Source organism: Armigeres subalbatus, chromosome 2, assembly GCF_024139115.2.
Source record: "Armigeres subalbatus isolate Guangzhou_Male chromosome 2, GZ_Asu_2, whole genome shotgun sequence".
Classification (NCBI taxonomy): domain Eukaryota; kingdom Metazoa; phylum Arthropoda; class Insecta; order Diptera; family Culicidae; genus Armigeres; species Armigeres subalbatus.
This window is the reverse complement of record NC_085140.1, coordinates 25,491,757-25,519,356: the sequence shown is the minus strand read 5'-3', so window position 1 is coordinate 25,519,356 and position 27,600 is coordinate 25,491,757. Positions and strand designations below refer to the sequence as shown.

General features: G+C 40.9%; 1 protein-coding gene across 1 annotated transcript in view; it reads left to right on the top strand.

Moving 5' to 3' along the window:
* The window catches only part of LOC134218287 (protein prickle-like), a 149,464-nt gene that overhangs the window by 86,254 nt on the left and 35,610 nt on the right, over positions 1-27,600 (top strand). Inside the window, 5 exon segments of the mRNA XM_062697221.1 lie at positions 8,282-8,294; positions 16,389-16,606; positions 16,608-16,925; positions 16,927-16,989; positions 16,991-17,029. Of these exon segments, the coding sequence (XP_062553205.1) occupies positions 8,282-8,294; positions 16,389-16,606; positions 16,608-16,925; positions 16,927-16,989; positions 16,991-17,029 (651 nt within the window).

The window sequence follows — 27,600 nt, the reverse complement described above, 5'->3', positions numbered from 1 at the left end:
GAGGAATTTCCCATGGAAATTCCGAAGAATTTCCCAAGGAAATTCCGAAGAATTTCCCAACGAAATTCCGAAGAATTTCCCAAGGAAATTCCGAAGAATTTCCCAAGGAAATTCCGAAGAATTTCCCAAGGAAATTCCAAGAGATTTCTCACAAGGAAAGTTCCAAGAATTTCAAGGAGTTCAGTCGAATTTCACGAAGAATTTCCCAAGGAAATTCGAAGGAATTTCCCGAAGGATTCCGAAGAATTCCCAAGGAAATTCCGAAGAATTTCCTAAGGAAATTCCGAAGATTTCCCAAGGAAATTCCGAAGAATTTCATGAAATTCCGAAGAATTTCCCAAGAAATTCCGGAAGAATTTCCCAAGGAAATTCCGAAGAATTTCCCAAAATTCGAAGGATTTCCCAAAAATTCCGAGATTCCGAAGAATTTCCCAAGAAATTCGAAGAATTTCCCAAGGAAATTCGATGAATTTCGAGGACATTCCGAAGAATTTCCCAGGGAAATTCCGATGAATTTCAAGGAAATTCCGATGAATTTGAAGAAATTCGAAGAATTTCCCAAGGAAATTCGAAGAATTTCCCAAGGAAATTCGAAGAATTTCAAGGAAATTCGAAGAATTTCCCAAGGAAATTCGAAGAATTTCCCAAGAAAATTCCGAAGAATTTCCCAAGGAAATTCGAAGAATTTCAAGGAAATTCGAAGAATTTCCCAAGGAAATTCGAAGAATTTCCCAAGGAAATTCCGAAGAATTTCCCAAGGAAATTCGATGAATTTCCGAGGACATTCGAAGAATTTCCCAAGGAAATTCCGATGAATTTCAAGGAAATTCCGATGAATTTCAAGGAAATTCGATGAATTTCCCAAGGAAATTCGATGAATTTCAAGGAAATTCCGATGAATTTCCCAAGGAAATTCGATGAATTTCGAGGACATTCGATGAATTTCGAGGACATTCGAAGAATTTCAGGGAAATTCGAAGAATTTCGAGGAAATTCCGAAGAATTTCCCAAGGAAATTCCGAAGAATTTCCCAAGGAAATTCCGAAGAATTACCCAAGGAAATTCCGAAGGATTTACAAGGAAATTTTGAAGAATTTCCCAAGGAAATTTCGAAAAATTTCCTACGGAAATTTCGAAAAATTTCCTACGGAAATTTCGAAAAATTTCCTACGGAAATTTCGAAAAATTTCCTACGGAAATGTCGAAGAATTTCCCACGGAAATTCCGAAGAAGAAATTCCGAAGAATTTCCCAAGGAAATTCCGAAGAATTTCCCAAGGAAATCTCGAAGAATTTCCCAAAGATATCTCGAAGAATTTCCCAAAGATATCTCGAAGAATTTCCCAAGGAAATTAAGAAGAATTTCCCAAAGAAATTCGAGAAATTTCCCAAAATTCCGAAGAATTTCCCAAGGAAATTCGAAGAATTTCAAAATTCGAAGAATTTCAAGGAGTTCGAAATTCGAAGAATTTCCCAGGAAATTCCGAAGAATTTCTGAAATTCGAAGAATTTCAAGGAAATTCGAAGAATTTCAAGGAAATTCGAAGAATTTCCAAGGAAATTCGAAGAATTTCAAGGAAATTCGAAGAATTTCAAGGAAATTCGAAGAATTTCAAGGAAATTCGAAGAATTTCCCAGGAAATTCGAAGAATTTCCCATGAAATTCCGAAGAATTTCCCAAGGAAATTCGAAGAATTTCCCAAAGAAATTCGAAGAATTTCCCAAGGAAATTCGAAGAATTTCCCAAGGAAATTCGAAGAATTTCACAATTCGAAGAATTTCCCAAGGAAATTCGAAAAATTTCCCAAGGAAATTCGAGAAGAATTTCAAGGAAATCTTCGAAACCAGATTTCCCAAGAGGTTCAGAAGAATTTCCCAGGAAATTCGAAGAATTTCCCAAGGAAATTCGAAGAATTTCAAAGGAAATTCGAAGAATTTCCCAAGGAAATTCGAAGAATTTCAAGGAAATTCGAAGAATTTCCCAAGGAAATTGGAAGAATTTCCCAAAAGAAATTCGAAGAATTTTCTCGGGAAGAATCTCTCAGGAATTTGCAAGAAATTTCCCAGGAAATTCGAAATTTCAAGGAAATTCGAGAAATTTCCCAAGGAAATTCGAGAATTTCCCAAGGAAATTCGAAGAATTTGAGGAAATTCGAGGAATTTCAAGGAAATTCGAAGAATTTCAACGAAATTCGAAGAATTTCCCAAGGAAATTCGAAGAATTTCCCAAGGAAATTCGAAAATTTCCCAAGAAAATTCGAAGAATTTCCCAAGGAAATTCGAAGAATTTCCCAAGAAATTCGAAGAATTTCCCAAGGAAATTCCGTAGAATTTCCCAAGGAAATTCGTAGAATTTCCCAAAATTCGTAAATTTCCCAAGGAAATTCGAAGAATTTCCCAAGGAAATTCGATGAATTTCCCTGAGGACATTCGAAAGATTTTCCCAAGGAAATTCGAAGAATTTCCCAAGGAAATTCGAAGAATTTCCCAAGGAAATTCGAAGAATTTCCCAAGAAATTCGAAGAATTTCGAAGAAATTCGAAGAATTTCAAGGAAATTCGAGAGAATTTCCAAGGAAGTTCGAAGAATTTCCCAAGGAAATTCGAAGAATTTCCCAAGGAAATTCGAAGAATTTCAAGGAAATTCAGAAAGAATTTCCCAAGGAAATTCGAAGAATTTCCCAAGGAAATTCGAAGAATTTCCCAAGGAAATTCCGAAAATTTCCCAAGGAAATTCCGATGAATTTCGAGGACATTCGAAGAATTTCGAGGACATTCCGAAGAATTTCCCAAGGAAATTCCGATGAATTCTAAGGAAATTCCGATGAATTTCCCAAGGAAATTCCGAAGAATTTCCCAAGGAAATTCGAAGAATTTCAAGGAAATTCGAAGAATTTCCCAAGGAAATTCCGATGAATTTCCCAAGGAAATTCGATGAATTTCGAGGACATTCGAAGAATTTCCCAAAGAAATTCGAAGAATTTCCCAAGGAAATTCGAAGAATTTCCCAAGGAAATTCGAAGAATTTCTAAGGAAATTCGATGAATTTCGGAGACATTCGAAGAAAGATTTGAAGGAAATTCCGAAGAATTTCCCAAGGAAATTCGAAGAATTTCCCAAGGAAATTCGAAGAAATTTCCCCAAAGAAATTCGAAGAATTTCCCAAGGAAATTCGAAGAATTTCCCAAGGAAGTTCGAAGTAATTTGCCAAGTAAATTCGAAGTTAATTTCCAAGGAAACTCGAAAAAAATTCCCAAGGAAATTTGAAGAATTTTCCAAGGAAAATCGAAAAATTTCAAGGAAATTCGAAGAATTTCCCAAGGAAATTCGAAGAATTTCCCAAGGAAATTCCGATGAATTTCCCAAGGAAATTCGATGAATTTCGAGGACATTCGAAGAATTTCCCAAAGAAATTCCGAAGAATTTCCCAAGGAAATTCGAAGAATTTCCCAAGGAAATTCGAAGAATTTCCCAAGGAAATTCCGATGAATTTCGAGGACATTCCGAAGATTTTCCCAAGGAAATTCGAAGAATTTCCCAAGGAAATTCGAAGAATTTCCAAGGAAATTCGAAGAATTTCCCAAGGAAATTCGAAGAATTTCCCAAGGAAATTCGAAGAATTTCCCAAAGAAATTCCGAAGAATTTCCCAAGGAAATTCCGAAGAATTTCCCAAGGAAATTCCGAAGAATTTCCCAAGGAAATTCCGAAGAATTTCCCAAGGAAATTCCGAAGAATTTCCCAAGGAAATTCCGAAGAATTTCCCAAGGAAATTCCGATGAATTTCCCGAGGACATTCCGAAGAATTTCCCAAGGAAATTCCGATGAATTTCCCAAGGAAATTCCGATGAATTTCCCAAGGAAATTCCGATGAATTTCCCAAGGAAATTCCGATGAATTTCCCAAGGAAATTCCGATGAATTTCCCAAGGAAATTCCGATGAATTTCCCAAGGAAATTCCGATGAATTTCGAGGACATTCGATGAATTTCGAGGACATTCGAAGAATTTCCCAAGGAAATTCGAAGAATTTCAAGTAAATTCGAAGAATTTCGCATAGGAAATTCTGGAGAATTTCCCAAGTAAATTCGAAGAATTTCCCAAGGAAATTCGAAGAATTTCCCAAGGAAATTCAGAAGAATTTCCAAGGAAATTCGAAGAATTTCAAGGAAATTCGAAGAATTTCCAAGGAAATTCGAAGAATTTCCCAAGGAAATTCGAAGAATTTCAAGGAAATTCGAAGAATTTCCCAAGGAAATTCGAAGAATTTCAAGGAAATTCGAAGAATTTCCCAGAAATTCGAAGAATTTCCCAAGGAAATTCGAAGAATTTCCCAAGGAAATTCCGAAGAATTTCCCAAGGAAATTCGAAGAATTTCCCAAGGAAATTCCGAAGAATTTCCCAAGGAAATTCGAAGAATTTCCCAAGAAATTCGAAGAATTTCAAGGAAATTCCGAAGAATTTCCCAAGGAAATTCGAAGAATTTCCCAAGGAAATTTCGAAGAATTTTAAGAAATTCCGAAGAATTTCCCAAGGAAATTCCGATGAATTTCCCAAGGAAATTCCGATGAATTTCCCAAGGAAATTCCGATGAATTTCCCGAGGACATTCCGAAGAATTTCCCAAGGAAATTCCGAAGAATTTCCCAAGGAAATTCCGAAGAATTTCCCAAGGAAATTCTGGAGAATTTCCCAAGGAAATTCTGGAGAATTTCCCAAGGAAATTCTGGAGAATTTCCCAAGTAAATTCCGAAGAATTTCCCAAGGAAATTCCGAAGAATTTCCCAAGGAAATTCCGAAGAATTTCCCAAGGAAATTCCGAAGAATTTCCCAAGAAAATTCCGAAGAATTTCCCAAGGAAATTCCGAAGAGTTTCCCAAGGAAATTCCTAAGAATTTCTCAAAGAAGTTCCTAAGAATTTCTTAAAGAAGTTCCAAAGAATTTCTCAAAGAAATTCCAAAGAATTTCCAGAGGAAATTGCGAAGGATATCCCAAGGAATTTGCGAAGAACTTCTCGAGGAAATTCCGAAGGAAGATTTTATTAAGAAAATTCCGAACAAGAATCTCTGAAGATTTTTTGAGAATATTTCGAAAAATTTCCCGAGAAAATTTTGAAAAGATTCTTGAAGAAATTCCAAAGAATTTAACGAAGAAGCTCCGAAGATTTTTTTAAGAAAGTTTCAAAAAAAAATTCAAAAGAATGCTCGAAAAAATTCCGGAGATTTGCCTGAAAGAAATGCGTATGATTTGCCGAAGGGAGTTCCAAACCATTTTTTGATGAAAATACAAAAAATTTCCCGAAGATTTTCTATAGAATTTCTAGGGCTCAAGGGAAAAGAATGTCTAGTACGAATTCAGAAAAAAATATGACGTAACGCTTGAGGGGTAAGGATTGATTTGAGTATCCGTTTTTTATTGTGTCACAGGGGGTCGGGGGAAGTTATAAATCGTTACGTAACAAGAATCAAAATAAAAATAAATCTAAATCGGATAAATAGGATTGGTGATCACATAATGAAATTGTGCTCGTAGGGAAAATGATAGGCAATAATGCATTGGTGATCATATTTGATACAAATTAGAGGTTGGAAGACCTTATTTCTCAACTCGAATGCAGGGCCGAAACGACTGTGGATCGACTGCTTGACTGCGATGAATGGGATAGAAATATTTTTAGGGCTAATGCCATCCTGTATCCCGGTGGGAAAGTGGTTGGAGACACGCTGATGTCTGGAAGCTGATGGCATTTGCCGGAAATGTTTGGCTTAGTGCTAGTCGAAAGCTTGTGATAATTAAAGAAGACTAGCGAAGGTTGTGAATACATCGAAAGCGTTGAAATTTGAATCGGGGACAAATCGGAAACCATTGTTAGTGCACTAATCCGCCATTGAATTCAGAGCGCTATTATTGAGTAAGAAAAATTGGGGATTCCTTTTGCTTTTGGTGGGCTTCGTGGCCGTGCGGTTAGCAACGTCAATCGTCTAGACGCATCCTATTGTGGGTTCGACTCCAGCCCCGGTAAGGAATTATGTGTCTTGTCCGTTGTTTCTTGCTAGGTGTGAAGTGTTCAGTCTATACGCCTTCTGGTCGATGACGGTCTTCCTAAGGCTAAGTAAGGCTCATGTGCTGTAGATTTGGAACGATGGTTCCGATAAAAAAATCAAGAGATTTCAGTACTTAATTGTATTTTTTAATAGTTAGTAAAGTGGTTTCATATTAGTTAATCATCCCAGCTTAGGACAAATCTTTTTATTTAAGTTAAAAAAAAGCAACATCGTTAAAATAATTGAACGGATGCGTTTAACGGTTTTTTTACAACAACAATCCACATTAAATTGCAGAGAAAAGAAGATACAACTATACGAATTTGCTATTATTAGCGAATATTAATATCTGTGCAAATTTATCATTCTCTACGGTATGATGACATATGCATTTTAGGTTAACATCGTTATGTCACAAAATGAATCCATAACTTCAGGTACTTGAAATAATTTTATGTGCTCATTAGTTTCCAGAGCTCACTGGAAGTCATTTCATTTTGAGGACAACTACCTACTTCACTGAACTCAAAATTCTTAAACATGCAAATGCTACCGGCATATGACTGAAGGTGTGGCAGTTTATCAGCATTTACAGTCGTTGTTCCACATTTTAAGCTCAATTTAATGTCCCCGGTAGTATTTACAGAACTACGACGGTCAAGCTGTAAAATCCTCCTCCAGATTTCGTAGTTGCCACAACAAACTTTTTACAAACGAGTATCAACAACTCTCGGTTAACGCTGATGACGAAGTTTACCGCCACACGGGTCCATTAGCATCAGATTCGATCTGTGTGATTGCTCTCGGGTTTGTAGTGCAATAAAAAGTTGCGCTGCGGGATTTTACTAGAAGTTGTTGAAGGCTCACAATGCTGCGGTGGTATCAGACCTACGCGTAGAAGACCCCGGATGATGACGACGACGACGACGACGGCACAATCAGTCTCTGATCTGCTTAATTTTATGGCCCTTTCAAGTTTGTATTTCAATCAAGGCCCCGCGGAATGTGAACCATAACCTGGAATGAAAAACCAGTCCCATTATCCAACATCCAGCGGACGTTTAGCTCGGCGATGACGCTTCTTAGATTTCCGCGACTTTATTTTCCAAAGAATTGTTGCGCATTTCCAATTTTTCATTTTTTTTCCTTAGCGAATACGACAATCCGTTGACCGATGTCGAATGGTGCAATCAGATAGAAAGCAAGTGAAAATGTGGAACATCGGCGAGTGGAATTTGTTTTGAGAAATTGACGTTTCCAACATCATCGCAAATTGGCCAAACATCGAGGTCATTGCCGCCTTCGCCATTTGATTGGCAACAGTCACGATGATAAAATAAAGAAAATTACGCGGGTCATTGATGGATAGCGTGCCCGGGGAGGTACAGTGTGCGGAAGTATGAAAATCGTTTTGTCGTGAAAACTGCAATATTATTGCTTTTTTTGATGAAAAGGTAATCTTACTTTTGTTTACACACTACACTTCTTATTAATGTTTTTTTAGTCGTTTATCATGTCACTGCAAAAAAAATATATCGCGTGCCGAAGCAGGGTAAGCATCGGCTTTTGGAGAATGTCTTGCTTGCATCTATCAGGTTGTAAAAAGTTCCCGATTACTGTCTGTGGTGACGGTGATGCTACTCAGATGCAATAGCCTAGGCTTCCTTCCGTTTACTATTGTTATATAGTCATTTGACCATTACTATTCTAATCTATGTCGACTTATTCGGCCAATTGACTCATTGAATTTACAGAAAGTAATTCTTTTGGGTTAGTTCGTTAAATATGCTAGTTTTGAACGTCTCCTGAAAAGGCCTAAATTTTCATCCACGTATTATAACCGTGGCGGAAAAAAGGCTTACAAGTAAGTAGCAACTTACTTGAAAATTAATTTGAGCTGCCAGTTAGAACTGAACTCAATGGAACATCCCCGCTTTGGAGGGGTACGCCGAAGTGAACTTACCTGCCGGAAATATCTGTTGGCTCCCTTCCCTATGTGCACTCTTTCAACATAGTTGATCATCTCTATTTAAGTTACAACCTGTAGCGTAGACAATTGATGCAATTTTCGGCAGCTGCGTGGGAACTTGTTCTCCGTCGTCACAGCCGCACCATCTTCAGCAGCCGCTACATAATTAAAAGAACAAAAGCGACAACCTGTTGCGACATCCATCATTAAAGGTGTTGTGTTCGCTTTCTCCACTACAATGTTGTGTTGTTGTAATCTAAAACACAGCCAACAGCCGCCGCCCAAAAATTACTATGGTTTAGCCATGTTCCGCACCCGCCACCACAGAGCCGTCAGTAGTTTTGCTGCGTGTTTTCGAGCGCCGTTAATCATCAAACAATTCAACTACCGAATTGAAAGCGATAGCGCTTCATCCAACACCTTGCGTCATACGGATGGCGATGATGAAAAGCTTGGATGCGGCGTTCCGACGAAAACGTCTTCGTTCAGCATCAAGATAAGAATGAGAAAAATGTTGCTTGCTATGGAAAAATGGGATGGCTTTCGAAATGTTTGCCGTTTTTCGACGTTCATTCTTGTCTTTTATGAATAAGCTGAATGGTATCACGATTAGATTTCAGAGCATAACTTCATGTTTCAAAAATGTCGTGGCTTAATTTGTTACCCCTTCTTTATGAAATTAGAACAGAGTTGATGCGTAGTAATCCGTTCACCTATATGGTTATCTGATTTTTTGAAGTCCTCAATACTTTTGCACGTCACAAACATCGTCCATAGGTATAAGATTTTATCATCGTTCTTACAAACATAAATTATCCAGTTCACAAATAAATCATTCCATTCAAAAAACTTCTTTCAATTAAAACGCACATTTTGTTTCATCAGCCAAAAAAGGGTTCTGATCAAATTACTAACTACGGCGGTCGCCGATCTCTGTCGATAAATCATCCCGCCCCGGCGCCGCTTTCTCGTGAGTTTCTGCAGCATGGTGATGAATGACCCAGCGCCGTTCGATAATCGAGCGGAAAATGTGCGTGACTGTCTGTCCTCCATCTCTCTCCCGTCTCGAAGTACGTTGGTACTTTGCGTGCCTGATAGCATCGGCCATGGGATTACCTAACTGCGCGGTGCTGCCACTACTGTAGAGATTTCTTCTTCGATTTTTACCTCATCCATGATAATAGCGCAATCGAGGGCCCGAGATCCCAAGCAGCGAAGTTCCTAGCATTTGTCGTGACCGCAGCCACCCGTACCGTCGTCATCGGTAACGAATCCTCCCATCTTCTTCGCACGTACCTGCATATCCGTTTCGGTCCGGGTCTATATTTTCCATTCGGATCAAGTTTAACCTAATTATGGGCACTCTGATTGTGGGCCTTGCACTTAATGTTCGCTTTTCGTCATGCACGTACTTGGGGCTTGGTACGACTCCAGTGCCGGGTAAGTACAGCGTACCGAGAGATCGGTTTTTTGTAGGTCAACCCTCGGACCAACGAACGGAGCCGGCTTATTAACTCTCTTGGGTCGGTATGTGTGTGCGCCCGTGCTAAGGTTCACCTTTCCGGAATTTCCGTCCATCGGTCATCGAGGACCATCGGTTATTGTTGAGTGCATGTAGTTATTGAAGAAGCTTGATGAAGCCTAATGTCATGGGTTCTCAAACATCAAACTATTAGATCTTGGACAATAGTGATGGAATCTATTTCGAACTTTCTAGAACTTTGGGGTTACAAAGAGGCCTCATTCACTTTAATCCAACTGAACAAAGCGAATTGGTTTGTAGAATAGTTGCGGCAGAGAGCAAAAAAAATACTATAAGGAAACTGTTCACATTTGGATTGGATTGGATTTGGATTTCGATTGGATTTGGATTGTATTTGGATTGGATTTGGATTGGATTTGGATTGGATTTGGATTGGATTTGGATTGGATTTGGATTGGATTTGGATTGGATTGGATTGGTTTGGTTGGTTTGGATTGGATTGGTTGGTTGGATTGGTTTGGATTGGTTTGGATTGGTTTGGATTGGTTTGGATTGGTTTGGATTGGTTTGGATTGGTTTGGTTGGTTTGGATTGGTTTGGATTGGTTTGGATTGGTTTGGTTGGTTGGATTGGTTGGATTGGTTTGGTTGGTTTGGATTGGTTTGGATTGGTTTGGTTGGTTTGGTTGGTTTGGATTGGTTTGGATTGGTTTGGATTGGTTTGGATTGGTTTGGTTGGTTTGGATTGGTTTGGTTGGTTTGGATTGGTTTGGATTGGTTTGGATTGGTTTGGTTTGGTTTGGTTGGTTTGGATTGGTTTGGATTGGTTTGGTTGGTTTGGTTGGATTTGGATTGGTTTGGATTGGTTTGGTTGGTTTGGATTGGTTTGGATTGGTTTGGATTGGTTTGGATTGGTTTGGATTGGTTTGGATTGGATTTGGTTGGTTTGGATTGGTTTGGATTGGTTTGGATTGGTTTGGATTGGTTTGGATTGGTTTGGTTGGTTTGGATTGGTTTGGATTGGTTTGGATTGGTTTGGATTGGTTTGGATTGGTTTGGATTGGTTTGGATTGGATTGGTTGGTTGGTTTGGATTGGTTTGGTTGGTTTGGATTGGTTTGGATTGGTTTGGTTGGTTTGGTTGGTTTGGTTGGTTTGGTTGGTTTGGATTGGTTTGGATTGGTTTGGTTGGTTTGGTTGGTTTGGATTGGTTTGGTTGGTTTGGTTGGTTTGGATTGGTTTGGATTGGTTTGGATTGGTTTGGATTGGTTTGGTTGGTTTGGATTGGTTTGGATTGGTTTGGATTGGTTTGGTTGGTTTGGATTGGTTTGGTTGGTTTGGATTGGTTTGGATTGGTTTGGATTGGTTTGGATTGGTTTGGTTGGTTTGGATTGGTTTGGATTGGTTTGGATTGGTTTGGTTGGTTTGGATTGGTTTGGATTGGTTTGGATTGGATTGGTTTGGTTGGTTTGGATTGGTTTGGATTGGTTTGGATTGGTTTGGATTGGTTTGGATTGGTTGGATTGGTTTGGTTGGTTTGGATTGGTTTGGATTGGTTTGGATTGGTTTGGTTGGTTTGGATTGGTTTGGATTGGTTTGGTTGGTTTGGTTGGTTTGGATTGGTTTGGATTGGTTTGGATTGGTTTGGTTGGTTTGGATTGGTTTGGTTGGATTGGTTTGGTTGGTTTGGATTGGTTTGGATTGGTTTGGATTGGTTTGGATTGGTTTGGTTGGTTTGGTTGGTTTGGATTGGTTTGGTTGGTTTGGTTGGTTTGGATTGGTTTGGTTGGTTTGGATTGGTTTGGATTGGTTTGGATTGGTTTGGATTGGTTTGGATTGGTTTGGATTGGTTTGGATTGGTTTGGATTGGTTTGGTTGGTTTGGTTGGTTTGGATTGGTTTGGATTGGTTTGGATTGGTTTGGATTGGTTTGGATTGGTTTGGTTGGTTTGGATTGGTTTGGATTGGTTTGGATTGGTTTGGTTGGTTTGGATTGGATTGGTTTGGTTGGTTTGGATTGGTTTGGTTGGTTTGGTTGGTTTGGTTGGTTTGGATTGGTTTGGATTGGTTTGGATTGGTTTGGATTGGTTTGGTTGGTTTGGATTGGTTTGGATTGGTTTGGATTGGTTTGGATTGGTTTGGATTGGTTTGGATTGGTTTGGTTGGTTTGGATTGGTTTGGATTGGTTTGGATTGGTTTGGATTGGTTTGGATTGGTTTGGATTGGTTTGGTTGGTTTGGATTGGTTTGGATTGGTTTGGATTGGTTGGTTTGGTTGGTTTGGATTGGTTTGGTTGGTTTGGATTGGTTTGGATTGGTTTGGATTGGTTTGGTTGGTTTGGTTTGGATTGGTTTGGATTGGTTTGGATTGGTTTGGATTGGTTTGGATTGGTTTGGTTGGTTTGGATTGGTTTGGATTGGTTTGGATTGGTTTGGATTGGTTTGGTTGGTTTGGATTGGTTTGGATTGGTTTGGATTGGTTTGGTTGGTTTGGTTGGTTTGGATTGGTTTGGATTGGTTTGGTTGGTTTGGATTGGTTTGGTTGGTTTGGTTGGTTTGGGATTGGTTTGGATTGGTTTGGTTGGTTTGGTTGGTTTGGATTGGTTTGGTTGGTTTGGGATTGGTTTGGATTGGTTTGGTTGGTTTGGATTGGTTTGGATTGGTTTGGATTGGTTTGGATTGGTTTGGTTGGTTTGGATTGGTTTGGATTGGTTTGGATTGGTTTGGTTGGTTTGGATTGGTTTGGATTGGTTTGGATTGGTTTGGATTGGTTTGGTTGGTTTGGATTGGTTTGGATTGGTTTGGTTGGTTTGGATTGGTTTGGTTGGTTTGGGTTGGTTTGGATTGGTTTGGATTGGTTTGGATTGGTTTGGTTGGTTTGGATTGGTTTGGATTGGTTTGGATTGGTTTGGATTGGTTTGGTTGGTTTGGATTGGTTTGGATTGGTTTGGTTGGTTTGGTTGGTTTGGATTGGTTTGGATTGGTTTGGTTGGTTTGGATTGGTTTGGATTGGTTTGGTTGGTTTGGATTGGTTTGGATTGGTTTGGTTGGTTTGGATTGGTTTGGATTGGTTTGGATTGGTTTGGATTGGTTTGGTTGGTTTGGTTGGTTTGGATTGGTTTGGTTGGTTTGGTTGGTTTGGATTGGATTTGGATTGGTTTGGATTGGTTTGGATTGGTTTGGATTGGTTTGGATTGGTTTGGTTGGTTTGGATTGGTTTGGATTGGTTTGGTTGGTTTGGATTGGTTTGGATTGGTTTGGATTGGTTTGGATTGGTTTGGTTGGTTTGGTTGGTTTGGATTGGTTTGGTTGGTTTGGATTGGTTTGGATTGGTTTGGTTGGATTTGGATTGGTTTGGTTGGTTTGGATTGGTTTGGATTGGTTTGGATTGGTTTGGTTGGTTTGGTTGGTTTGGATTGGTTTGGTTGGTTTGGATTGGTTTGGATTGGTTTGGATTGGTTTGGATTGGTTTGGTTGGTTTGGATTGGTTTGGATTGGTTTGGATTGGTTTGGATTGGTTTGGATTGGTTTGGATTGGTTTGGATTGGTTTGGATTGGTTTGGTTGGTTTGGATTGGTTTGGTTGGTTTGGATTGGTTTGGATTGGTTTGGATTGGTTTGGTTGGTTTGGATTGGTTTGGATTGGTTTGGTTGGTTTGGATTGGTTTGGTTGGATTTGGATTGGTTTGGATTGGTTTGGGATTGGTTTGGATTGGTTTGGATTGGTTTGGATTGGTTTGGTTGGTTTGGATTGGTTTGGATTGGTTTGGATTGGTTTGGTTGGTTTGGGATTGGTTTGGTTGGTTTGGATTGGTTTGGATTGGTTTGGTTGGTTTGGTTGGTTTGGATTGGTTTGGTTGGTTTGGATTGGTTTGGATTGGTTTGGATTGGTTTGGATTGGTTTGGATTGGTTTGGATTGGTTTGGATTGGTTTGGATTGGTTTGGATTGGTTTGGATTGGTTTGGATTGGTTTGGATTGGTTTGGATTGGTTTGGATTGGTTTGGATTGGTTTGGATTGGTTTGGATTGGTTTGGGTTGGTTTGGATTGGTTTGGATTGGTTGGATTGGTTTGGATTGGTTTGGATTGGTTTGGATTGGTTTGGATTGGTTTGGATTGGTTTGGATTGGTTTGGATTGGTTTGGATTGGTTTGGATTGGTTTGGATTGGTTTGGATTGGTTGGATTGGTTTGGTTGGTTTGGGATTGGTTTGGATTGGTTTGGATTGGTTTGGATTGGTTTGGATTGGTTTGGATTGGTTTGGTTGGTTTGGATTGGTTTGGATTGGTTTGGTTGGTTTGGTTGGTTTGGATTGGTTTGGTTGGTTTGGATTGGTTTGGTTGGTTTGGATTGGTTTGGTTGGTTTGGATTGGTTTGGATTGGTTTGGATTGGTTTGGTTGGTTTGGATTGGTTTGGTTGGTTTGGTTGGTTTGGATTGGTTTGGTTGGTTTGGATTGGTTTGGATTGGTTTGGTTGGTTTGGATTGGTTTGGATTGGTTTGGATTGGTTTGGTTGGTTTGGATTGGTTTGGATTGGTTTGGTTGGATTTGGATTGGTTTGGTTGGTTTGGATTGGTTTGGGATTGGTTTGGATTGGTTTGGGATTGGTTTGGATTGGATTTGGATTGGTTTGGTTGGTTTGGATTGGTTTGGGATTGGTTTGGATTGGTTGGATTTGGTTGGATTTGGTTGGTTTGGATTGGTTTGGTTGGTTTGGATTGGTTTGGATTGGATTTGGATTGGATTTGGATTGGTTTGGATTGGTTTGGATTGGTTTGGATTGGTTTGGTTGGTTTGGTTTGGTTGGATTGGTTTGGATTGGTTTGGATTGGTTTGGATTGGTTTGGATTGGTTTGGATTGGTTTGGTTGGTTTGGATTGGTTTGGTTGGTTTGGTTGGGTTTGGATTGGTTTGGTTGGTTTGGATTGGTTTGGATTGGTTTGGATTGGTTTGGTTGGTTTGGATTGGTTTGGTTGGTTGGGATTGGTTTGGGTTGGTTTGGATTGGTTTGGATTGGTTGGATTGGTTTGGATTGGTTTGGATTGGTTTGGTTGGTTTGGATTGGTTTGGATTGGTTTGGATTGGTTTGGATTGGTTTGGTTGGTTTGGATTGGTTTGGATTGGTTTGGATTGGTTTGGTTAGCCGTTTGACCCAGGATTGGATCTTGATGGCTTAAACTAGAGTTTTATCAGGATCCAGCAATTTGGCATGATTAAAGTTGGTTAAAAGATGCTCTGGATTCTCATTGGTTCACTTGCATGGCCCGTTCTTTGGTGCAAGGAACCGGAATTTGATTTATTCTCTTTCAGGCATTATGCTCAGAAACAATCTCGACATCTGTGCCTTCTTAACGACATCTGTTACTATATGTACTGGAGGTTTAGAATTAGAACCTTTTTTTTTTAAATTGGAAGTCAACTTTTTATATTTTGCATAATGTTGAGACTCAAATCATTCCAAAAAGGAACTACAAAAGAGAAATCAATCGTTGAGCTTGAGCTTGAGCTTGAGCTTGAGCTTGATTGACTGCTCGTAGTTGCTACTCCATTATGACCAGATCAAGCTGTTCTTGCGTTTGGGAACCAACAGATGTTTGCTTGGGACTGGACACATCTTGATAACCTGAAATACTGGTGATCTCATTTTGACTTCAGATCATACTGGATTGGTTCCTGCCCACGTCAAGAATCTGCAAGTCAATGTGGTTTGGAAGGTTTGGGAAATGATGATGCAATCACTCGCCACTGCAAACCAGTTTGGATCTGCACTTGCCGAGTTCATGCAGGATTTGGTTTGGTTGGAATTTCTAGGTTGAGTTGGAGAGGCAGGGGGTCCGTCTTAGTGTTGAGCTGTCAATGTGATGAATAGGAGAGAGTAAGTGATGGAATTTCTAATTGGATGTGGTTGAAACAGGCTCTATGGTTCATTTCCAATTCCTAGCAGATTACTGTTAGAATACTCCAAGTTGAGGTATAGGAATAGTAATGGAAACGGTATGGAAGTCCATTTCCAGTTCTTGGAGGATTGCTAGAACATAAGAAATAAAGAAGAAAGATAAAAAAAAGTAGGAGAATACTGGAACGGACCTAAGTTTGAAACCATGACCTCCTGCGTATATGAGGCAAAGCAGTAGCCATATGACTACCAAGCCCGCCTGAGCAGAGAGAGATCACGCACTGAACTGATTAATTTTATTACCGGCGCACCAATGCAAGAACTTACAATGAAGACTTCGGCCGACCGCTTGCGCGATCGTTCTGCTGTCCGAAACATGAGAGATCACGCACTGAACTCTACAAAAGAGAAATCAATCGTTTTATAAAAACAAATAAATAATAAAATATTCATATAAATTTTACTTTTTTCTTCATATATCTGAAATGCGTCAGTGAATCGATCAAAATAATCATCATCATAATTCTGTATATAAATAACATTCACAAATCTGAGTCTTGAAGAACATGTTTTGGAAACAGATGAACTCACGGTGATTTTATTTTTCTAACTGTAAGCAAAGTCTCCTAGTCCGATGTGATTTACAATTCCATTAGCCACCTTGGTAAACCTAGAACCCAAGAAGAATATCACTTGGGAACCTCCATCAGAGAGTGGTAAGTGCTACGTACATACATTTTGCTTGAGTTTTCATTTCCCTAACACCTCAACAACAACAGAAACAACGCGTTAAGAAAACGCACGATCATTACTTGGTTGGTTGAAATGACGATATGTAGCCCATTGCTCGGATTTCCATTTTTTGAAAGTCATCCCGACCTCTTCTACGCCAATTAGTTTCAGGCGTTGAAATCTATTAGATTATCTCCACCTGTTAATCAATTTCTCTAACTCGTTTACATGTTTTTGTCCGGTTCCTCTTTGAAGTTGCCATTGCAACCGACCACTCCACCCCGCCGCACCGATGTCGTATCCATACCAAAAACCCTCCTTCGAGTACGACCAGCTGGTCGGGTGCGCTGAGTCACTACACCACCCCAGCAGCAACGGTTCTGGCTTCCATTCCCGAAACCACCCAGCGGCAATCCTGCGTTGGATTCGCCCGATTCACCACCAACAACCACCTCTGCCGCCGCCGCATTGGTTGGCTTCCCCGTCGGTGGGTGGACTTTCTTGCACCGATTACCCAGCCACCAACCGCACCTGGGATGGGAGGATCGCGATCAATTTATAGTGCCCACGCCCTCTCCCAGGCGGCGAACAACCTTCACCCCCAGCACCTGCAGCACCTTCAGCACGGCCCGTTCGGTCAGCAACCGCCGCCACCACCGATGGGTTCGCCATCACCTGCGTTATATCATCATTCGCCTCGGGGTGCACCGGGTCCAGGCCACCATCAGCAGACGTTTCCGCCGAATTTCCCTCCCAATATGCAACAACAGCCGCACCAGCATCCTGGATTGGGAGGCCCTATGGCAGGAGGAGGGAGGCGGCGGTGCAATGGTTTGGTTTCCCCAGTCCGATGATGACGATGTTTGGCTGCTGGAGGGTACACACCTGGGTTCCACCGGGGCTGCGACCGGATCAGGTAAGTGCGCAAAGTCGATCAAAGTTGCTCCTATGTATGGCTTTATCGCGGTTCCCGGACTCGGATGGTTGTTGGTTACGCGCGCGACAATTACCTATCAGAAAAATTCCAATTTAATTATACGGCGTGTGCGCGCACTTGCCATGCAGGTTGTTCGCAGCAGCAGAAGAGGCTACATACATACATCGCTTCCGAAGGTGCTGCTATCGTGTCGGCCGACCTGTCCGGTGGCGGAACATGTTTATCGCGCTCGGTGCGTCGTCGTGTCGCTGCTGTTTGCAGTTCCTGATACAGAAATGATGATAGGAGCTATCATGCGGTTTGATAAGCGATATGAAACGCGAAAGTTAGTTTTATGAAGGAAAATGCTGACCATTTTCCAGATCCAATGTGGGATTGTAGTTACGAACATGTAAGACCTTGATAGCATCTAGAGAAAATGCGATCGAATCATATCGGTTCATATCGACATCTTTCGTTCACTTTCGATGTTTGGCTGGTATATGACTAAGCTATCTTTGAACCCATAGCCCTGAGACCTTATACTCACAGTATTACCATGCTGCAGGTGGCGATTTCGGGCTAATAGAAGGAATCGTTCATGTTCCTCGTTTTCTCTGGATATAGAGAGTATCACTTTGCTTGCAACACACACAAATTCAAGCATCGGAATTTCTCAATAACTCAATAACTATGAAGTGGGAGGTAAGAACAAAGTATAATACTACTTACTTAAGCCATAGAAAACGCGCACCACTTGATTTCTGAAAACTACGTCAACTAACTAAGTGAAAACAAAATCAGTTTGAGTACCTATAAATATTTGTAAAACCATCATCCAAATGTGAATATGGGAGTATTTTTGTGTGCGTAATAAGAAATAATATTTTTAGTAAAAAACAGCTACTCAGTCTAAATTAAGTAAAACGAGGTATGTTAATTTACCCAACGTTTCGACACGAGTTGTATTGCCTTCCTCCAGAGGGACACAATATTGTCGACAATATTTTCCCCTGACCAAACCTAATCCCTATCAACAGTTAAAATAAGCTATAGGCTCTTTACTACTAATGCTTGGAACTAGATATCATTCCTAAAACTAAAAGCTTTAACAGTCGTCACGACAAACAAAGGTACAATAAAATAATAGCAAAATGCAAAAAGTGACAGATTTTGATATATCTTTCATGATAAGCAAACCAATTGCATTCTGTCCGCAAAACTTTCTCTGGAACACTCAGTTGGGCAACAAATAACTTTTTCTCAATGGTTAATATGATACTCCGTTGCTTTCATCTTCAAAAATGTAACGTTTTCAAAAATATGTTTACTGGTCAAAACGCCCCTTTACTGTGAAATGGAAATTCTGAACAATTTCCTGTGGAAAGCACACAATCGCGTTTTAAGCGTCATGATTCGCGCTAGCCTTTTGCCGCCGTTTCACCAAACGGCGTTTTTACGCTTACCGTATTTTTATGTGATCAAGTTTGAAATGTAGTTTGCCAAATTAGAAACAATTATTTCCATGAAAAATGTCAGCTGTTTTGATGTTTATGATAGTTATTTCTTGTTAAGCACCTTCTCTCTCAGTTTAGCCACCATGTTTAGCAAACATTCTAACTCGTCTACGAAATTCCGACATACTTTCTGTCTCGAGAAGAAAACAGTTGTAGTCCAGTGAATTAAACCGCCGTAATCGAACATGGGCATTTATTTCCTGTAGGGGAGAACGGTCCAAAAATGCCTTAAGCTTCTTTCGATGTTTTCAGCCATCATAAACAAAAATACTAAACCATTTTCAACGTATGTGTGCAAATTTACAAACCCCTGCTACAATTTACACAGATTTCCTATTCAAAAACAATAAATTTTCAAGCTTTCTAACGCATTTTAAAAATGTGTTCGCAAAATAGGCTTCGCCAGCAAATGCCCGGAATGGTGAGTCTAAAAAATAGCTCAATTGCGTATGGAAAATGATGGTGAACACATGGTTGTTTGTTTTTCTTAATGGATTGTGAACTACAATCTTTACGGATGTGGTGGAAAGATTTGTAAATCAGTAGAAATTTGAGTGATAGCGATAGCAGGATTTTACTATTTTTTTCAAATGGAGCGTTGCAGCCGAATGGATCAGGTAACTAATTATAGTGCAATATGTAATTGATATTCGTTCATAAATGTACTGACAAATTATATGAGTGATTTTATGAGTGAGGCCATTTTGCCCCAAGGGTGCATTTTGGACCGTTCTCCCCTACAATGTCCGCATGAAGAAATCATGAATCGGTCTCACCGTGTGTTGAAGCGCCCTTTCAGGCTAATAGAAGTCATTCAAGCTATTCTCTCGCCGTTTCCATTGGATGTACATGGTCTTGGTCTTGCTTATTGCTCCAGATAATCTTATTGCTCCACCGGCAGGGAAACTTCAAACATCAGTTTCTCCGACCATTCAATAACTATGTTAAAAATCATCAATATTCATCAATTAAGGAAACTACAATACCACAATCAAGTGATTGGCTATTGAATAATCATTTCGTAATCTATTCAGTGGACGATTTTTATGGTCGGTGTTAAATCCTCATCTAATATTTTTCACAATAGCCTTTTCACAACGTAAAAAATAACAACAGAAGGAGAAAAACCTTCAAGGCCAGTTCTCAAATTACTATAGCAAATTTGGACTATCTTGGTCACATTAACCTCTTTTACATTTTTTTTTTGAATGGATGATTTAATTTATTTGTATGAAATGTAGGGCATATTCTGAAACACCCCCGTGTCAAACGTTGGAACATCTCGCTTCTCATTTTGAACCGAATCCCTAAATGGTCCAGATCGGACTATGGACCAAAATACGATTTTCACCAACAAAAAAATCACACAACACAAGCACAAAGCCACTAGGGGAATCAATCAGTTTATTTTTATATTTTTGTTGTCAAACCTTCAGTATGGAATTGGTTTTGTAATACACACACGGATTTGCTGCAGTCCACCCAGTGGTCTTAAAGGTCCATATGTGGGCCATAATATCAATTCTACCTTTGAGTTAATAAGCGCAACGTTGTCTAAAAAAAACCAGGCCGGATTAAGGGGGTGGGGGTGCGAGGGGCCCGTTGCCGCAGATCACAACAAATGGTATGTACGGAAACCAACCCTTTTTTTTGTACATTTAGGGGCCCATGACAAAATGTCCGCTGGGACCCTTCTTCTTGTTCTTCTTCTTCTTCTTCTTCTTATTAGCATTACGTCTACACTGGGGATTGAGCCGCCTCGCAGCTTAGTCAGTTCATTAAGCACTTCCCCAGTTTCTAACTGCAGTTTCTAAGCGGGCAAATTACCACTTTTTTGTATTCGTACATTCATGAGGCTAACACGATGATGATGCTTTTATGCATACTAGAGAAGTCGAGACAATTTCCAATCCGAGAATTGCCTGAACCGGCTACTACAGGAATCAGAACCCAGCCACCCTCAGCATGGTCTTGATTTGTAGCCGCGCGTCTTACCGCACGGCTAAAGAGGGCCCCGGCGTGGGACCCTCTTGCGGCAAAAATGTTTGATTTTGATTGTAATTTTTGCGCATATTGCCCAGCATCGTTCATTTTGGATGGAATGAGAATTTTCTCAATTTTAGGGAAAAAATGGTTTCTTGCAATATTAGTTCATTTTTAAACTTTTTAGACCATACCGCAATGCACGATATGTATATGGATATGTCGTTCTAACACTTCAGCAAAATTGCATTTTTTTTTTCGAGGCCATTTTGAAGTATTCGTTAAATTAAAGATTTAGCTAGAGATATATATCTTCTTTTTTAACCATATAGAGGTAATGCAGGCTTTGGTAGGTCTTTTGTTACTAATATTGGCAGGGGGTCTTTATGACTGATTATGGTCAGAATTTGGCCCCAAACATTCAATATTGCATTTATCAAAGAATAATTGGCCCAAATTTCATAAGTCAGTAGACAAAATTCCGTCCCTGCCAATAATAATCTCACTATATAACGCTTTACATCTCATTTAGAAGGAAAAAATTGCAGCATTTTTGGGCAAAATAACTCATGAACAGATGGATGACCTGATTATTGTGGGGTACGTTTGCTTTAGCATGGTTGCTGGCACATATTCTGATCTCCTCCGCTATCCGTAACTTTTAAGCCTGCAGAAAGTTTCATACATACTAATGTCTAATGTCAATGTTTCCTTTTTATTTCCCTCTGTCATCGTATGTCAAAGTGACCAGATATTTCTTGGGCCAATCCAGGATGCAAGCGTATCAAATAGTTTCAAAAGATGTTAGGTCCTATCAACCTACTACACCCCGTATGTATGATGTTAGCTACTCGATTTTATACGAACAAATTACCTCAAAATATTGGGATTTTAAAACATTCTTAAGCGACTAATTTTACATAATTTTTCAGCCCCGGAAACACGTGGGATTGAATAAAATTAATTTTAGATGAAATTGATTAGGCGGAACATACCTCCCCACGAAAGCACTTTTAGTGTATTTTGTATTATGAGATGAGGCTCGATTTCCCGCTTGAAGTCATGGTAACTCATCGATAACGATGAAATATTCTTCATTTCTACAAAGTATTGTCCGTTTTACTTTCGTTTGGGTGAGTGTTCAGTCTGAAAAACCTCTGACTGAAACAGAGTAAGCTTTTATCTTCTTTTCAATTTTCAATTTGAGGTTTCATGTATTTTAGATTTTAAGCCTTTGCTGATTTAGAAGGGATGCTTAGTAGAAAGGGGCGTCATGGTCATTTTCAAATCTAATGGTATTTTGAAGCCATATTGGTCCTGAACAACTGTGCACGGGAATTAGGGACCGATTACGTGATTTTGCTTCCTGCTTTTCCGCATCGCGTTTGAAAGATTTTGTATGGAACATTGGTATGGGAGAACGTATATTGTTTTGAATACATTTCTATAGGAGGTTTCAGTTCAATCGTAAACCGGTGGCACATTACGTAAAACATAACAAGGATGCCGAAAAACTTTGCTGAAGAAGGCACGTTGCTGGAACGATCACGAAAAACTTATAACGCTTCGAAGATTGAGTGTTCAGACCATACGCAAAAAGTATTTATTCTGCCAGCACTGCCGAACTACGTGGAGACAGCCGATTGCAACTGAGGTGTTGCATTTAAAATGTTGTGATTTTATAGAACTAGTGGTGAAAGCAATTTATTAGTCGGACACACACAAAAAACGTTTCCGTTCCACTGTTGGAAGAAGTGGAAAAATGACTTTATAGCGACTGGAGCAGATCGAACAACGTACCCGTGTTTTTCCTTTTTGCTAGTTAACCATAAAGTTTGTTACCTTGTGATTTTTGGAAATGAATAATTCGATATCAAGTTGATTTATAAAGCTGAAAATTGGTCAGGATACATGTGTGAGTAAGCAGCGTGGTGATGTTTCAGAGGCTATTTGCTTTTGCAATAATGAAAAATTCAAGCTCTTACTATAAATCTTCCACTTTACCACTTTTTTGGTTCTGATTTTTTTCAGAGCTGCACCCAGGTTTTGTATTTTATAAGACTCTTCTATTACGCAAGCACAAATGCCAATTGATCTGATTTAAAACCGAAAACTAATTTTACATAATTTTTCAGCCCCGGAAACACGTGGGATTGAATAAAATTAATTTTAGATGAAATTGATTAAGCGGAACGCCTCCCCCACGAAGCCGCTTTTAGTGTATATTTTGTATTATGAGATGAGGGCTCGATTTCCGCTTAAGTCATGGTAACTCATCGATAACAGAAATATTCTTCATTCTACAGAGTATTGTCCGTTTACTTTTGTAGGTGAGTGTTCAGTCTGAAAAACCTCTGACTGAAAACAGTGAAATTGTCTTTTTCAATCTTCGGATGTTCCAGTCGTTTTCCTGATTCCTGATCATATTTAGATTTTTAAACCTTTGCTGATTAAAGGATGCTTATTTTTCACATTTTCTGATATCCCAGATTTTGTTTCCAGAATCTAGAGCAGACTCAGATCCTTCCGATTCTGATTTTTGTCATGACCTAAACTTTTCAGAATATGTTCAGATATGTTTGGTTCCATAAACCACAAATCCTTAATATTCTCACATTCTATAGACCCTCCAGGATATTCAAAATGCTTCAATTTTCAGAGGAGAAGTTTTGATAAACTCCTTATACACTCAACAAATTTTCGGCTGCGCCGCTGAAAAGAACATATAATAAATACACATTCGTCTTCCTTACTCGAAATTCAAGGAACTAACGAGTAAGTCCTTCACTCACTAGACCTTCCAAACACTTGAAGCATTTTCGGAAGGTGTAGATGTTTTACCGACCTCTAATCTAAGTGCGCAAATGTGTGCATCTTCATTTCTCTAGCATTCCTAATGCAAATTAATAAACGTATAAGTGTCAATGATGTAAAAGTGGCGGATAATTTTCACGACATCTCAAGATGGGGAAGCGTCGTTTGGTCGAAACCCATTCGGCCGAAAGCCATTGGGCCAAATGCCACTAGGCCAATCAAATCATTAGGCTGAAACCCATCTGGCCGAAAGTCATTTGGCCGAACGGGTCATACGGAAGAATAGGTCATTTGGCCGGAAAAGGTTATTTGGTCGAATATGTTATTTGGGCAAATAAATCATTCGACAGAAAATATTATTTGGTCAAATAGCTAATTTAACGTATCACTTTACACTACTCAATCATCATTTCTCATTTCTCACTGCAAAAGTGAGAAATATGGCGTTCGAAATGATGAGTGAAAAGAGAGGCGTCTCCCTTTTTACTCCACTCTTCCCACTTTTCACAGTAATTAGTGAGAAATAATTAGTGCGAAGTGAGACTGTGAAACGTGAGAAGACGTTTCACTTCTCAATTCGCACTACTAATTTTTCGCAGTGAGATGTGAGAAATGAGAAATGATGAATGAGAAGTAAGAAGTGAGACGTCTCACTTCTAACTTCTCACTATTTATTTCTCACTTCTCACTAATCATTTCTCACTTCTTACTGTGAAAAGTGAGTAGCGCGAAGTGAGAAGTGGAACGTCTCACTACTCACTTTACACTTTTCACTTTTTATTGCGAGAAGTGAGGAATAAGAAGTGAGGAGTGAGACGTCTCTTATCTCACTTCGTTTCAATAATTTCTAACTTTTAACTTCTCACTGTGAAAAGTGCGAAGTGAGTAGTCAGACGTTTCACTTCTCACTTCGCACTTTTCTTTTTTTCACAAGAGAAGAGAGAGGTGAGCAGGGATGCAGGGACTATGTCCAAGGGCTTGACGATCCTCCCCAGGCCATCTGCGAGTTGTGGGGCTTGCCTAGGATGTGGTGGGGTTTGACAGTGGGCCCTGTTAAACCTCTATAAAAAGCTGCATGTATCCGCAAGTAGGCCCCACCAAAGCGACCGTGTGCCGCTCAAAGCGCACAAGCCCAAGTCCTGGTGTTAGGTGGGACGCTAAACAGCCCTGACACGACGGCCCTCCGACGAGACAGGAGGTTTGCAGGCCCAATAAGCCGCCTAGAAAACCAAAATTACGAACAATATAAGAGATAATGCGACTCGATATAATCGGCAAAGCAGAGATGCATCCTGAACAGAACATGAGCCAAGAGCGTGCCTTGGTGTTCTTAGTTTTGAACTCTGAACACAGTTCAGTGTGCACTGGGTTGGTACGCAAGCAAAACGATAATGGTAACTAAGATTCCTTAGATTTGAAACTATGCAAAAACATACGAGCATGCTTGATTTCTATCCGTTAGATGCCCACGTGTTCCATTACTAACCGAAAAATGTGTAGCATGCCGTCGCTTGAACTTGTTTTCCTAGGATACAAGTTGCTAAGTTAGGTCAGTGCTCTTGAACAGTGTGCAGTGTTCAGAACGTTTTGAACACGAACACGCGTTCTCATGTTCAGATGCATCTCTGCGGCAAAGACCTAGGCGACGAATACAGGATCACGATTGGAAGCTTGGAACATGGAATTGCAAGTCGCTAGGTTTCGCAGGTTGCGACAGGATGATCTACGATGAATTACATCCCCGCAACTTCGACGTCGTGGCGCTGCAGGAGATTTGCTGGACAGGACAGAAAGTGTGGAAAAGCGGGCATCGAGCGGCTACCTTTTACCAAAGCTGTGGCACCACCAACGAGCTGGGAACTGGCTTCATAGTGCTGGGTAAGATGCGCCAACGTGTGATTGGGTGGCAGCCAATCAACGCAAGGATGTGCAAGCTGAGGATTAAAGGCCGTTTCTTCAACTATAGCATCATCAACGTGCACTGCCCACACGAAGGGAGACCCGACGACGAGAAAGAAGCGTTCTACGCACAGCTGGAGCAGACATACGATGGATGCCCACTGCGGGACGTTAAAATCGTCATCGGCGACATGAACGCACAGGTAGGAAGGAGGAAATGTATAGACCGGTCATCGGGCCGGATAGTCTGCACACCGTATCGAATGATAACGGCCAACGATGCATAAACTTCGCAGCCTCCCGCGGAATGGTAGTCCGAAGCACCTTCTTTCCCCGCAAAAATATCCACAAGGCCACATGGAGATCACCTAACCAAGAAACGGAAAACCAAATCGACCACGTTCTAATCGACGGTAAATTCTTCTCCGACATCACGAACGTCCGCACTTACCGCAGTGCGAATATTGAATCCGACCACTACCTCGTTGCAGTATGCCTGCGCTCAAAACTCTCGACGGTGTACAACACGCGTCGAAGTCGGACGCCGCGGCTTAACATTGGGCGGCTACAAGATGGTAGACTAGCCCAAGAATACGCGCAGCAGCTGGAAGTGGCACTTCCAACGGAAGAGCAGCTAGGCGCAGCGTCTCTTGAAGATGGCTGGAGAGATATTCGATCCGCCATTGGTAGCACCGCAACCGCTGCACTAGGCACGGTGCCCCCGGATCAGAGAAACGACTGGTATGACGGCGAATGTGAGCAGTTAGTGGAAGAGAAGAATGCAGCATGGGCGAGATTGCTGCAACACCGCACGAGGGCGAACGAGGCACGATATAAACAGGCGCGGAACAGACAAAACTCGATTTTCCGGAGGAAAAAGCGCCAGCAGGAAGATCGAGACCGTGAAGAAACGGAGCAACTGTACCGCGCTAATAACACACGAAAGTTCTATGAGAAGTTGAATCGTTCACGTAAGGGCCACATGCCACAGCCTGATATGTGTAAGGACATAAACGGGAACCTTCTTACGAACGAGCGTGAGGTGATCCAAAGGTGGCGGCAGCACTACGAAGAACACCTGAATGGCGATGTGGCAGACGAAGATGGCGGTATGGTGATGGACCTGGGAGAACGCGCGCAGGACATAATTCTACCGGCTCCGGATCTCCAGGAAATCCAGGAGGAGATTGGCCGGCTGAAGAACAACAAAGCCCCTGGGGTTGACCAACTACCAGGAGAGCTATTTAAACACGGTGGTGAGGCACTGGCTAGAGCGCTGCACTGGGTCATTACCAAGATTTGGGAGGAGGAAGTTTTGCCGCAGGAGTGGATGGAAGGTGTCGTGTGTCCCATCTACAAAAAGGGCGATAAGCTGGATTGTAGCAACTACCGCGCAATCACATTGCTGAACGCCGCCTACAAGGTACTCTCCCAAATTTTATGCCGTCGACTAGCACCAACTGCAAGGGAGTTCGTGGGGCAGTACCAGGCGGGTTTTATGGGCGAACGCTCCACCACGGACCAGGTGTTCGCCATTCGCCAAGTACTGCAGAAATGCCGCGAATACAACGTGCCCACACATCATCTATTCATCGACTTCAAAGCCGCATATGATACAATCGATCGGGACCAGCTATGACAGCTAATGCACGAACACGGTTTTCCGGATAAACTGACACGGTTGATCAAAGCGACGATGGATCGGGTGATGTGCGTAGTTCGAGTTTCAGGGGCATTCTCGAGTCCCTTCGAAACCCGCAGAGGGTTACGGCAAGGTGATGGTCTTTCGTGTTTGCTATTCAACATCGCTTTGGAAGGTAATACGAAGAGCAGGGATTAACACGAGTGGTACAATTTTCAATAAGTCCGTCCAGCTATTTGGTTTCGCCGACGACATAGATATTATGGCACGTAACTTTGAGAAGATGGAGGAAGCCTACATCAGACTGAAGAGGGAAGCTAAGCGGATCGGACTAGTCATCAACACGTCGAAGACGAAGTACATGATAGGAAGAGGTTCAAGAGAAGACAATGTGAGCCACCCACCGCGAGTTTGCATCGGTGGTGACGAAATCGAGGTGGTAGAAGAATTTGTGTACTTGGGCTCACTGGTGACTGCCGAAAATGACACCAGCAGAGAAATTCGGAGACGCATAGTGGCTGGAAATCGTACGTACTTTGGACTCCGCAAGACGCTCCGATCGAATAGAGTTCGCCGCCGTACCAAACTGACAATCTACAAAACGCTAATTAGACCGGTAGTCCTCTACGGACACGAGACCTGGACGATGCTCGTGGAGGACCAACGCGCACTTGGAGTTTTCGAAAGGAAAGTGCTGCGTACCATCTATGGTGGGG